Genomic DNA, 13,974 nt, shown 5'->3' with positions numbered 1-13,974 from the left:
CGCTGACAGCGCCGGATCGCGATAAAGACCGGGTCCCGCAAGCGGGACCAACTTACCACCTCCCGAAGCGTGGCCACGCAATCCCGGAGAGCCCCCGTCGTGTGTGCCTGACGTGAAGAAAACCGGAGCCTCCTGCTGTAGTTACCTGGCAACCAGGGCTCGGGAGTGTACAGCGCCGCTGGGGAGAGCTGGAGCTGCAGCAGTGAATGTCTTCTGACATTTACCACTGCTGCTGCCCTTGAAGTCTTCACTTTTTTCTTCAAAAAAAGCTTTTCTTAGGGCTGCCTATCTAATAGACAGGGAAAAACAGACACCCAACCAACTTTTCAAACATTTGAATCTCCCCATATGGGTGGAAATCAAATGTTTGAAAAGTCGGTTGGGTGTCTGTCTATTAGAAAGGAAAAAACAGACTCCCAACTGACTTTTCAAACATTTGAATATCCCCCACTGAGAGAAATGCAACAGGGCGATATAGTACGATAAAGACAGACAAACTACAATACCTGCGAATAGAATCCGGTATTATGCGACTGTAACACAGTAGAATATACGTATGTTTAATACTATATTATTTTACCAAAATGCACTTAGCCCAGGGTACAGAATATAGCGACAGTTATATCTGTGAAACACTAAGGATGGATGGCTAGATGGCTAGATGGCATCTATCTCACAGCGCGATCAGTGACCGGAGAATATATCAGATTACTCGTACAATATATATAAGGGTACACTCTCTCAACTAAAGCTGTCTGTATAAAGAAATGTAGGATACTTAAGTGTTTGTAAAGTCTCAGCGCTGTGTACAGGCGGCTTTACAAGGGAGACCTTGCCCTGCAATCCCGGAGACCAGCATCAGCTATGCTCAGAAGGTGGCGCTCAGCGTCTCAGTCAGGGAATGAGAGAGCGTGTGAGGCAGCTCCAGGGCGGGAAATCTGCAGTGAGATGGCACCCTGTGCTGGGGATGGTGCTACAGGTCAAGCGCCGCCTCCCCTATCCTGGACTTTTACCCCAGTACTAGTGAGCCTTATTAAATGGGGTGTTAGTACACCCAATCTCTGCTCTATTGTCCTGGTGGTCTAGAGGGGTCCCAGCCCAGTGACAGTGTCCACACGAGCGCCGCGACCCATTTCCCTAGATCGCGGACGGAACGCGATTTAATGGCTGGTCCCGTCTGGGAGCAGCCAAACGAACCAGGAGAGCGGTCAGCGACTCTGTGCCTAAGCCGTGACTTCTCTGCCGCAAGTACCCGGGAATCAGGCCGCGGGAGAATACGATGTTGCTTGAGAGGTGATAGAGCTGCAGCACTGAATGTCACTCTGACATACAGCGCTGGCAGCCCAGCCAGAGATGAAGAAATAATCTACAGAATAGCTTTCAGGGCTGCCCAGTGCAGCCCTCCTCTTAGGTGACTTGCTGCTACAGGCACCAACTCACAAAAACTGATCTCTCAGTGCCTGGAGGTAGGGTTATAGAGGAGGCCGAATGCATCCTGGGACAGCTAAAGCTTTAGCCTGTTGGTGCCTCTGGATCAAGATCCACTCTATAACCCAATGTTAAGTGGTATATTCATGAACGACCGACATATGCAGTAGTGCTGGATAAGTGCTATTCAATCTTTTTTTGGCACATATTTGGTGAAGGTGTGAGGATATCTTTAAGTGGAATATTGAACCTACCTAGCTGCTTTTTTTCTGCTTGAGCGCACTACAAGAATTGTTTATTTTATATATCAATTAATATATATGGTTCAAAATGAATTAAAATTGAGATAACCTTAGTATTTTACATTTTATTCAGTGTGCAGGGGATATCGGTGGACATCGAGTTTGAGGATGCTGTGCTACTGAAGTGGCAAAAACCCAACCCACCAAACCAAAAACACCAAGCATCAGTTACCACATCAATGTTTATGTGGGCATATAGCAGCAAACTAGATGGCACACCAGTGTGAGAAATGTTTCGCTCTTATGCTCCCAGCACGCTTGATAGACCATAGCGGATGTAGCCTTCCCTGCAGAACACAGCTCAAAGAGACATAATTAAACAAATTCTCTGCTCCAGGGCTACTTATAAGAACTATGCATGGAGTGTTCAGCTACAGACAAATACTAAAACATTTTCTTTCCTTTAAAATGAATAGTAATATATTTATTTTTTACTATAATGTATTTAATATATTTGAAAGCTACCTGCAGTCACATTTCAGCTGTGAGGTTTTTGTGAAAGTACTTTAAAAATTATCCTGACTGTGCAAAAGCCAAGTATAGTATTATGAAGGCAAAAAGCAAAGAACATTTACAGCAAACATAAAAAAATAAAAATAAAAAATAGACACAAAATGAACAAAATGTCCTCTACTTCTGGTAAAATATCATGGAAAGAGCCATTAATGTGGAACTTTACAGAATTCCCTGGAACTCGGGCAGACTAACACAGGATTTGTTGTGGCCAGCAACTCAAGGGGAAGAGCATTTTTAAGAAGATTTGATATTACAATGAGACTTGATATTACAATGAGACATCCCCCTTGCAGTTCTGTACCTTTTTTAAAGCTGTGTACACATCCATCTCTACCTGCATTACAAGCAAGTCAGGAGAGCTGATCAGCTGCTTCATACTGTTGATGCTGGAAACACACAAATATTACACATTAAGGGGGGTAATATAAAACCTATATCAATCGATAAAACATGCAATATTTAATAAGGTATTAGAACACCACAATAAGGCAATCCGAGTTTCTTTGTTCACAGGATGCAGTCAAAGTCCCGGCAAGCAGTCAAAAGACACACCACGGGATCCTGATGGTCAGAATCCCAATGGATACAGGAGGTAAGGTAAGTACCTGGGTTAGGGTGAAAATACTTACTACCAGGATTCACTGTGTCTTCTAACTGCAAGGATTTCGTACCCAACTCTTGTTCACAACACGGCACAACATGAATATTATAAAATAAAGCTAAATACACAGGATTACCATAGTGCAGCTAAAGGGGGGTACTCACGGGAGAGATGTGTGCTGAACGATCTTAACACAGACCGCTCAGCACACATCTCTCACCCCGCTCAGCACAGCGCGATGTGCTGAGCAGGGGGAAAGCTGACGGGGGGCCGCTCACTTCACACAACGGTGAAGTGAGCGACCCGCTAGATTGAGCCTGCATGCAGGCTCAATCTAGCATCGGCGATAGCGATGCGCGGGGCCGCGCATCGCTATCGCTGGAGGGCATACACACGGCAGATCCGTGCTTAAAATCTAAGCAATCTAGCAAGATTGCTTAGATTTTAAGCACGGATCTCTCCGTGTGTACCCCCCTTAACACTTATCCTAGAAATATAGCAATGCTCTACACTGTCCTCCACACTGTTACTCTTCTTCCCTTAGATATAAGGTCACATCATTATATTACAGCATAGAGCCGCTGATCCACCCTTATGCAGAGGTGAGGGTACACATAGATCTGGAAGTTTCAGATGGATTTCTTGAACCCAAAGTACGACTGGCGCAAACACGTGCCAATAGAAATACAATAGAACGTACAGGGGCAGTGCAGCCACATAGTGAAACCAACTAAGTACACATGCTTAAAACCATAGCTATACAATTTAAATATCTGAAAAACTAGTCAGAGAATCAATAAATTAGCATTATAAATAAATTGCTTAGTAAGGAACAACCATGTCAACCTGAGATCTAAAAAAAAATCACTGCAGCCTTAGAAGTAGCCCAGCAAAATGAATTCTTTTTTTTTTAACTGAATCTGTGAGCCAATTCTTGGCTGAACCAGTTGGCTGCAATAAAGACGATAAAGCAATGTCGTTTCTCATCTTTTATACATTTTAAAGTAGGTCAAGCAATGGCAAAACGTATAATGGTATTTGCATTTGATCCTTTGACTCTTCACACCTATGTGGGACTTGTGATTAAGCTTCTAACAATTGCTCACCTGTATATTACAGGCTTTTTATAGACGGATAATGAAAACTTATCAGGAGTGATCATGGAGGCAGACTACAGGCTGAAGTCTAGAATTGCTAAGCCTTCATTCACTGCAAAGCCATAAAAAGTAACAAAGTGGAGACGTATTAAAACGGGGTACACACGGAGAGATCTGTGCTTAATTTCTAAGCAATCTGACTAGACTTCTTAAAAATTAAGTACAGATCTCGTCGTGTGTATGCCCTATAGCGATAACGATGCACCGCTCTGCGCGTCGCTATCGCCGATTCTGGATTGGCCGGCATGCAAGCACAATCTAGTAGTAGATTGACAGCTAGGAGCTGTTTGGCTGGTACTTTATCACTCTTTGGGGGGTGCGGGGTATTCAATCATTTGAAAAGTCAGTTGGGAGTCTGTTTTTTTTCCTATCTGACAGGAAAAAACAGACACCCAACTGACTTTTCAAACAACTGAATTCCACCCTTTATCCATCTCCACTTAAGCTCTTGTTTAAGCTTAATACACTTGGGCCAAAGACTGATAAACGACCAGTCAGTCAGCTCCTAACGGTCATTTTTCAGACACAGCCTGTAACATGGCAGTTAGGAGCTGACTAGCTGGTAATTTATCACTCTTGGGCAGTATTCAATTGTTTGAAAAGTCAGTTGGGTGTCTGTTATTTCCTGTCTATTAGATAAGAAATAATAGACGCCCAACCGACTTTACAAACAATTGAAATCCCCCCCAAATCAGTCTCCACTATATCAATTCTTAAGGCTTAATACATTTGGGACTGTACATGCTTTTTATATGATTTTTATTTACTTATGTATTTTTGAAATGTCTTTTTACCTGTAGCTCTCTAAGTGCTGTGAAATTACAAATGTCAGCTGCTGGGACATGTAGTTTCATAGCACATGTAGAGCCATGAGTGACCTAGTCTACAGCATAGTGCAACTTTTTGTCACTATATAACAGCTTCTGAAGTCTAGGTGATACACTGAGCTCCATCTAGCGGCTACCGGTATTTATGGTTTGATTTTCTGGGTACTTTAGGAGAAAACTGCTACATGTGCACATTTTACTCAAGTGAAGCTACCATGAAATCTAAGGGGTATTTAAAAACAAGAGTTTTAGACCTAGCTACTAAACATTGTAAAATGCAACATATTCTCCTTGTCATCTAATAAAACGTCTTGCTTCTGCCTTCACGAGTTAGAGTATGGCATACACGCAACTTTTCATGTTGCTCTGCTTGCATTTAAAACAGTAGCATATTATCCTCGATTCTGCACCTGTCAATATTCAGGCACGTCCTCCGAGGGCCGTCCCAGTACATCAATGGTGCACAGTTAGCCCTGAAGCATTATTCTTCGCTGTGCATGGCTACATTAAACTAGGCCCCATCATGCTGGAGAAGCAGCTGTGTTGCTGTTCCTTTAGGGTATGCCTCAGCAGGACACCGGAACAATAAAATTACAGGACTGCTGTCAGACCCCTTTTGCTGCATAAATATAAATATTCTGCATATATAAAACATGGCACAGTGGCCCTACTCAAGAGGGCTCCAGTACGTTACAGCAGATGAGATTGAATGTACAACACAATGCAACATTGAGATCAAAGCATGGTAAAATGTTTATAAACAGAACGTTCTGTCAATGGGAGATAATAAGAGGAGCTGGCAATAAGCTTATATTCACAGAGGGGCACAAATCCTTCACTTTGGCAGTAAAATGTATCATAAAAAGGATACGTTTCAGGCTGAATTTAACAAATATAAAGAATAATACTTCAGGCGCTGACAGCAACAAGACAACAAACAGTTCTTATTATTTCTTTACTCAGCTGTATAATACACAGAGCTCAACATTATTCCTAAACAAAGCATGTCTTATTCTGAGTTCTTCTCACCACAAAATCTCCTCTATTGTCAAACACATATATCCAAATACAAAACTTAATAAACCCTTGTAAAAAGAGAAAGAAAAAAAAAAGAAAAAAAGAGAGAGAAAGAACGGGTATCGTTATTCAACCGAAACAGTGAGAAAATCAAGTGGTTTGTTCATTCTCTTGGAGGCAGAGGTTGGTTCTGATATTTGCTGTACAGTCCAGAATGAAAACACAAAAACCCTGTTTAGTCGACCAATTCATTCACTATAAATGTCATGGCCAGATTTGAACTGTAAAGTCTAACTGGTCTAGCTCCCCCCCCCCACCACCACTCAAACTCTCCAAGATGTCAATTTAGGTGCAAGTTGGGGCCCGCGCACGCATGGTCACAGCGATCTAGCAACATAAATTTCATATGCAATCCAATTCCAAACCTACATTGCTTTTTCTGAGCAAATTTTGAGCAGGTGAAAAAAGTAGGGAAAAAATCTTTATTCTAAAGACAAATGTGAGGACACTGGGGGGTATTCCAACTCGGTGGCAGTTTTGCTAAAAACGTAAAACTGCTGATAAAATTGCATGCTGGGGGCCAAATGTGTAGCATCGCAGAAATCGTGAAACAGAGGTAGACCCCTGCATGTGCATTCAGGCTGCGTATGGAGTCGCACCACCGCCATGTTTCCCATCACAAGAAACGCAAGCAGCATCATCCGACTGCCTGAAAATGGCCATGACACGCCTGTATTTCCTGCACCATTCCCCGTCAAATCACATTGCGATCGCATCGTGAAACTACACGCGATGCGGACTCAGCACATGAGCAGCTAGTTGATCTGCATTTACGCAAAATAGCCATTGAGTGTGAATAGCCCCCACAATGCAAAACCTCTGGTTCACACCTCCCAATAAATACTCATGCAATTGGAAAGGTTAAAATAACAATCTGACCAATAGACATCGGTTTTCAGATAAATGTATCTATAAAGCACAATAACTGATTAAATGATGTGGGACAGGGCTGTGGTGTAGAAGATCTACATGCATAGGTCTGCAGTCATTAGGTACTAGGTCGACATGGACAAAAAATAGACATATGAAAGGTCGACAGGGTCAATAGGTCTTAACAACTCAACGCATAAATGGTTGATGCTATTTTTGGCGTTAGTGTGGATTGTCTGGGCACATCTGGGACCACCGATTGTTGAATTACGTGCCCTTGCAGGTTCGCAACACATCGAGTATGGTGTCTTGCTCCACTTTGCTCGCCACAAGCTTACTAAAGGCAATGAGTTGTGACCTGTATAGTCAAGGAAGGAAAAAGTAAAAAAAAAGTAAAAAAGAAAACATAAAAACCTCCCCTAAAAAATATGTCCACCATATGAACATGTCAACCTAGTGTATGTCCACCATTAGTCCAGATCCTGTGGGACAGATACGTGGAGGTGTTGCATTGATAGGTGGTGTTTGAACTTGCAGATGGGATAAGTGTTTATTCCAACTTTCTATAAGACTAAAAATGCTGGAAAGACTTTCTGGAATATTCAATTTGGCCCCGGGGGTGCCGGGTGATAAGTATCGGCGCCGGGGGCTATTTAATTGGCCTCGATAAGCCGGCGCGTGCCGCGGTTTATCGGGGGTCTTGGTTCACCTGCCGCCGGCAGGCGAAGCAAAATGCCCGATAACAGCCTCGTTTTCATACAAAAACGGTGCTATTTCACCCGAAAACACACAGGTTTCACTGAACCTGTGTGTTTTCGGGTGTAAGAAGACTTGTTACCAGCCGAGCAAATTAAATAGCCCGACCGCAGCACCTGAAGAAACATCAGGGGTTTTAACTCTTCGGGGCAAATTGAATATCCCCCTTTAATTTGATTAAAAACGCTTGATATCATTTTCCAGCAATTAATAAAAAACGTGCAAAAATTTTACTCCTTTTAAGAACCTTCAGTACTTTCCTATGTCCACTAACAGTCTTCTATATGGTCCTGCTATCTCAATTACACATTTTTGGGGGTCCAGGATGTTTTCCCCATGTATAAAAGTCATGCAACCTTGCCGCGTTTACAGAAAATTGTCATTTCTAATTGAAACAGTCATCTTTTAAGTGCACACCACATCATGTATGCGAGTATCAGGATCAGTATTAATAGGGGCTGCTACCACTGACAAATATAGAATATTACAACACAGAGGGGGACATCCAATTACACAGGGGACATTACCACGGGTAAAGTTATTGCATGGGGTTATAAGGGACTCAAGTGATCGCGCTGAGACCAAAAAAAAGTTGGTCCCAGGGACTTCTCACTTTTAAAAATTGGGGTCCTACCGGTCCTTTTCTGGGTCTCATCGGACCCAGAAAAGGTTCTTATTAATTTTAATCTTATTTGGACACTACGAAAATGTTGCAAGGTGGGGGGATGGGGTGACAGTGCTGCTGGGCTGTGAAGCATGCAGGACCCCCTGCACCAGAGCTGTAACTAGACATTTTGGTGCCCTCTGAAAGAAAGTGAACTGGTGCTCCACCTCCCAGATTTAAAACTATAGGCAGTGCGCAAAAATGTAGGGGTGTAGCTTCATGGGGAAGGGGCGTGGCCACGTAATAGTGCCGCTTATACACACTGCGCCAGGTAGAGCACGTTATACATACTGCGCCAGGTAGAGCACGTTATACATACTGCTCCAGGTAGAGCACGTTATACACGTTGCTCCAGGTAGAGCACGTTATACACTTAGCACCAGGCAGAGCATATTATACATATTGCACCAGGTAGATGACAATATACACAATGCACCAGGTAGAGCACGTTATACACAATGCACCAGGTAGAGCACGTTATATACACAAGGCACCAGGTAGAGCACATTATACACAATGCACCAGGTAGAGCACGTTATATACACAAGGCACCAGGTAGAGCACATTATACACAATGCACCAGGTAGAGCACGTTATATACAATGCACCAGGTAGAGCACGTTATACACAATGCACCAGGTAGAGCACATCATACACATTGCACTAGGTAGAGCACGTCATACACATTGCACCAGGTAGAGCACGTCATACACATTGCACCAAGTAGAATGCACCAGGTAGAGCATGTTATACACATTGCACCAGGTAGAGCACGGTATACACAATGCACCAGGTAGAGCACGTTATACACAATGCACCAGGTAGAGCATGTTATACACTTCACGCCAGGCAGAGCTTATTATACATATTGCACCAGATAAAGGACACTATACACAGTGCACAGGTAAGGTACATGTACATATTGCACCAGGTAGAGTATCTTATACACATTGCAGCCTCAGTCCCTAAGTTGTCTCCCGCAGGTGCTGTAACCCCCTACAGCAAGCCCATCCACCACCCCACACAGACTGCTGTAGTGCAGGCACACATATCGCTGGGGGCATAGGGCAGATCAGTGACAGACATAGTCACCCGCTCACCTCCTTCTCCCCCCTTCGCAGCATACACCCGCTCACCTCCTTCTCCCCCCTCTGCAGCATACACCCGCTCAACTCCTTCTCCCCCCTCTGCAGCATACACCCGCTCACCTCCGTCTTCCCCCTTCGCAGCCTACACCCGCTCACCTCCTTCTCCCCCCTCCGCAGCATACACCCGTGACCCGCTCACCTTCTGCTGCCCCCTACGCAGCATACATCCGCTCACCTCCTTCTCCCCCATCCGGAGCATACACCCGCTCACCTCCGTCTCGCCCCGGCAGCACATACACCCGCTGACCCCAGTAACACATACATACACCTGTCACCCTGCAGCCACGTTAAAGACAGACCTTCCTGGCAGTCCCACACACTACGCTGCACCATCACGCTGGGAGCCTGGGACCCTGTGAAGCCGCTGCATATGACCAGGAGAGGAGCCAAGGCTCCACCTCCCTTTTTAAAGCAAGGATCCATCAATCAATGAATTGACAGCCTGTAATTGGCCGCAGCAGAGCGTGTCCATGGGGACCCTCCCATTTTAGAAAAGTGAGTCACTGGTCTACAAAACAGGGTAAAATACGCGCCATAGCGCGTTATTGCGATCACTGGGGATTCAGGGCTTGTTGGCTCCCCAGGGCTGTTCCCGTGCTCCGGCTCGCTTCTCCATTTCCGGGTGCGCCCCCCCATCACATGACCCCTGTCTGGCCCAGGCACCCGAAGCGGGGAAGAGGGGCAGATGTGGGACACGGGGCTGAGTGTCCTGGCTTCCAGGCGCCCTCCCTGCAGTCCTCGGCTGCTGCTGCTGCAGTGGGCACAAGACACTGACTGGAGGGGCCGCCACGGCTTATAGAGGATTTTGTTTTACCTGCCTCAGGCAGGCGAAACAAAATCCCCAATAAGAGTCAACTTTTTTCGGGGCTGCAAAATATAGATGATACATCGGGTAAAAGTGCAAACAAACTCCAATTTTTCACTCCCTATGTTTCATCGCACCAAATTGGATACCACCCAAAGAAGGGGGAAGGAAAGCACTGCCATGTGTGGTGCACTTGATGTTGCCCCCAATTTTCCTACCCAATAGTACGCTACATGCCATCGTTAACATTAACAATCAAGATGAGCCATAAAGAGAGAAAGAGAGAGCATGGTTTCCTGGCAAAGCCAACACCTGAAAGAGACAATTTATGGACTGCATAATCCTTTTTTGTGGTCATGGGGAAAACACGTCTGCACTAGAGGCATCTCTCGGATGAAGTTTCAATTTTGAGCGCTCATACAGATACATAAAATGTACCTATGTGCTGCATGTATCTACAATGCCGAGTGTGATATACACATTATACACAAAGCTTTCACAAAACTGATCCTGAAAATAGAAAGAGAAAGCTAGAAAAAAGTGACCTTGGTTGGGAGCACTCACTCCCGGAGAGTAACTTGAAATTATTGGTATATATATGAGTGATGATGTAACAATGAAGTATTTAAAACGTAACTTTTAATAGTATGTCTATATAAGAAATGGGGTACACAAATTAAAATTGCAAAAAAATTGCATAAATAATAAATGAATGGCTCTAAACTTTATGAGCCACACTTAAAACTGAGTCTGCGAACATATTGATGGATTACTACTGTGGTAATTCGGTGTCTGGCAAGCATAAGCCCATCCTCCCGTGGAGTCAGCACAAGCCCCAATTAGGTACCATCAGTAACCTACAACACCTGGTATTCCTAAATGGTCTCCCACTAAAGTACTGACCAGGCCCAACACTGTATTGCCTCCAAGATCAGACGGGGTTGGGCATATCCAGTGTGGTATGGTAGTAGGTTACGTATGGAAAAGAGCAGCGAGTGCAGCTGTTATGTAACAGAATGAGAGATGTTTGTTATTGTGCCAGTTTTATAGAATGCATGTGTCTAACCCGTTGAGGATATTTAGTTGACCATCATTGCACCGATTGGCAGCCCAAACACATGGGTATGCGGAGGTTAAATCATATGGTCAACAGGGGTTAGTGACAACAAGCCTCTGTTTTTCCTGTGCATAGCGTGAGGCCGAACGAGGAAAATAGCCTATTATGATTTAAGGCATATATAACAAACAAACACAAAATCTGCAAAGAGGATATCTGTTATTGCAGACTGGATATATCTGTCAGAAAGACATTAATTGAATAATACTTTTTGATACATCAACATTAATAAAGATATTATCTGTGCTAGATGTCAAATGTGATGTTAGTTTGTATCAAAGGAAAAAACATGAAAAAGCTAGCAACAATAACAGGAAAATGAATAATTGAGTGTGTTTTTATAACAGCCAATGTCCTCTGGGGTTACTGATAGATGGTCCAGTGGGAGTGTAGTCTGTGGAGTCGCTCTCACGTGACCAGGCTCAGACCAGCGGCAGAGGAGAGGAGACCGGACGAGACGCCCAGCCTGCATACCGCACGGACTCAAGCGGTTTAGCGGCACCTGACGGGACGGGGAGGCGCACAGTAGAATAAGTATCCCTCCCCCCTTCCCTGTCCAGTTTGTCCTCACCTCTAATGTTAAAGCCAACGCCGAAATGGGCTATTTATGATGCTGGTTGTGAGCAGCATGTATATAAGCACCATTCACTATAGGTGTTTTATATGATCTGCTGCATCTTTACCCGTGGTAATCAGCCGCAACTCTGGTATAAAATTATCCAGGCTCTTTGTTATGTTTAATTGTATAAATTGAGAACATACATATAGTACACCGCAGGGCACCTCAAGTTGCAGCATTGTATGTTGTGTGTTTTTCTCTTAAATTTGCCTGGCCTCTTTGTATCAGCTTATACAGAGTTTATGGCAACAATTGTATCTAATACACTGGCTGCCAGTATTTTGACTGTTTATTATTGCAGCAAGGATTCTTTGTCCCTATAATTTCCCTTTTTTTCTTCATATATACTTAGAAGGTGGTTATAATTGTATCTGGGACATTGGATGTTATAGGCCTCTTTGTATCAACCTATGCAGAGTTCATGGCAATAATTGTATCTAATGCACTGGCTGCCAGTATTTGACTGTTTACTATTGCAGCAAGTATTCTGTGTCCCTAAAAATTCCCCTTTTTTTCTTGATATATACTTTAAAGGTGGTTATAATTGTATCTGGGACATTGGATGTTATAAAAACACACTCAATTATTCATTTTCCTGTTATTGTTGCTAGCTTTTTCATGTTTTTTCCTTTGATACAAACTAACATCACATTTGACATCTAGCACAGATAATATCTTTATTAATGTCGATGTATCAAAAAGTATTATTCAATTAATGTCTTTCTGACAGATATATCCAGTCTGCAATAACAGATATCCTCTTTGCAGATTTTGTGTTTGTTTGTTATATATGCCTTAAATCATAATAGGCTATTTTCCTCGTTCGGCCTCACGCTATGCACAGGAAAAACAGAGGCTTGTTGTCACTAACCCCTGTTGACCATATGATTTAACCTCCGCATACCCATGTGTTTGGGCTGCCAATCGGTGCAATGATGGTCAACTAAATATCCTCAACGGGTTAGACACATGCATTCTATAAAACTGGCACAATAACAAACATCTCTCATTCTGTTACATAACAGCTGCACTCGCTGCTCTTTTCCATACGTAACCTACTACCATACCACACTGGATATGCCCAACTCCGTCTGATCTTGGAGGCAATACAGTGTTGGGCCTGGTCAGTACTTTAGTGGGAGACCATTTAGGAATACCAGGTGTTGTAGGTTACTGATGGTACCTAATTGGGGCTTGTGCTCACTCCACGGGAGGATGGGCTTATGCTTGCCAGACACCAAATTACCACAGTAGTAATCCATCAATATGTTCGCAGACTCAGTTTTAAGTGTGGCTCATAAAGTTTAGAGCCATTCATTTATTATTTATGCAATTTTTTTGCAATTTTAATTTGTGTACCCCATTTCTTATATAGACATACTATTAAAAGTTACGTTTTAAATACTTCATTGTTACATCATCACTCATATATATACCAATAATTTCAGGTTACTCTCCGGGAGTGAGTGCTCCCAACCAAGGTCACTTTTTTCTAGCTTTCTCTTTCTATTTTCAAATACGTTTGGACCTTTGGGAGCACCGCTGACCATTTTGTCTACCCATAGATATTAAACTCACGGTAGAAGGTGATAAATTTTAGACTACTGTCTAAACCGTCGGCTTTTCTCGGAGACAACATTTTATTTATTATTATTTTTGATAATCCATTTAACCCTGTGCGGTATTCCCAACCCAACCCTTTTCAACAAAACTGATCCTTAAAGCACCCTTAACTCCATATATTAAAGGATATCCATGGTTAAGCAGATATAATTACATCAAAACGGCTGAGATACTAATTAAGTCACTTGTGCTTAAGCATGGAAAACCCTAAAACCTGGACTGTTGTGGAGACTCAATACAAGAAACAGTAAAACAGTAGTAATTCATATGATAGAATGATAAACGTAGTAAAGTATACAAAGCAAAAACAAAAAGCACTGACAAGATACACACAGATGCTGAAAGCATTGTGCAGGTTTATGACACATGAGAAATTAATTTTATTAAAAATAAACACATTAATTTTAGCATCCCTGATGGAAAGGTAACTTCACTTGACGGGTACCACAGACGCCAGAGTGACC

At 43.2% G+C, this 13,974-nt stretch overlaps 1 protein-coding gene and 2 pseudogenes across 3 annotated transcripts in view; 1 reads left to right on the top strand and 2 right to left on the bottom strand.

Annotated features, from left to right (window-relative positions):
* GMCL1 (germ cell-less 1, spermatogenesis associated) overlaps positions 1-13,974 on the bottom strand; it is a 458,077-nt gene that overhangs the window by 183,324 nt on the left and 260,779 nt on the right. For all 3 annotated transcript variants that reach the window (XM_063932081.1, XM_063932080.1, XM_063932079.1), the window contains exon 8: positions 2,548-2,632. In XM_063932081.1, coding sequence (XP_063788151.1) covers positions 2,548-2,632 — 85 coding nt within the window. The remainder of the gene's footprint in view (positions 1-2,547; positions 2,633-13,974) is intronic.
* On the bottom strand, positions 11,006-11,124 carry LOC134939145 (5S ribosomal RNA; annotated as a pseudogene).
* Positions 12,941-13,059, top strand: LOC134937093 (5S ribosomal RNA; annotated as a pseudogene).

The sequence above is a fragment of the Pseudophryne corroboree genome, chromosome 6 (genome assembly GCF_028390025.1).
Source record: "Pseudophryne corroboree isolate aPseCor3 chromosome 6, aPseCor3.hap2, whole genome shotgun sequence".
In the NCBI taxonomy this organism is placed as follows: Eukaryota; Metazoa; Chordata; class Amphibia; order Anura; family Myobatrachidae; genus Pseudophryne; species Pseudophryne corroboree.
The sequence above is the reverse complement of the archived record's forward strand: the minus strand, read 5'-3'. Positions and strand labels throughout refer to the sequence as shown.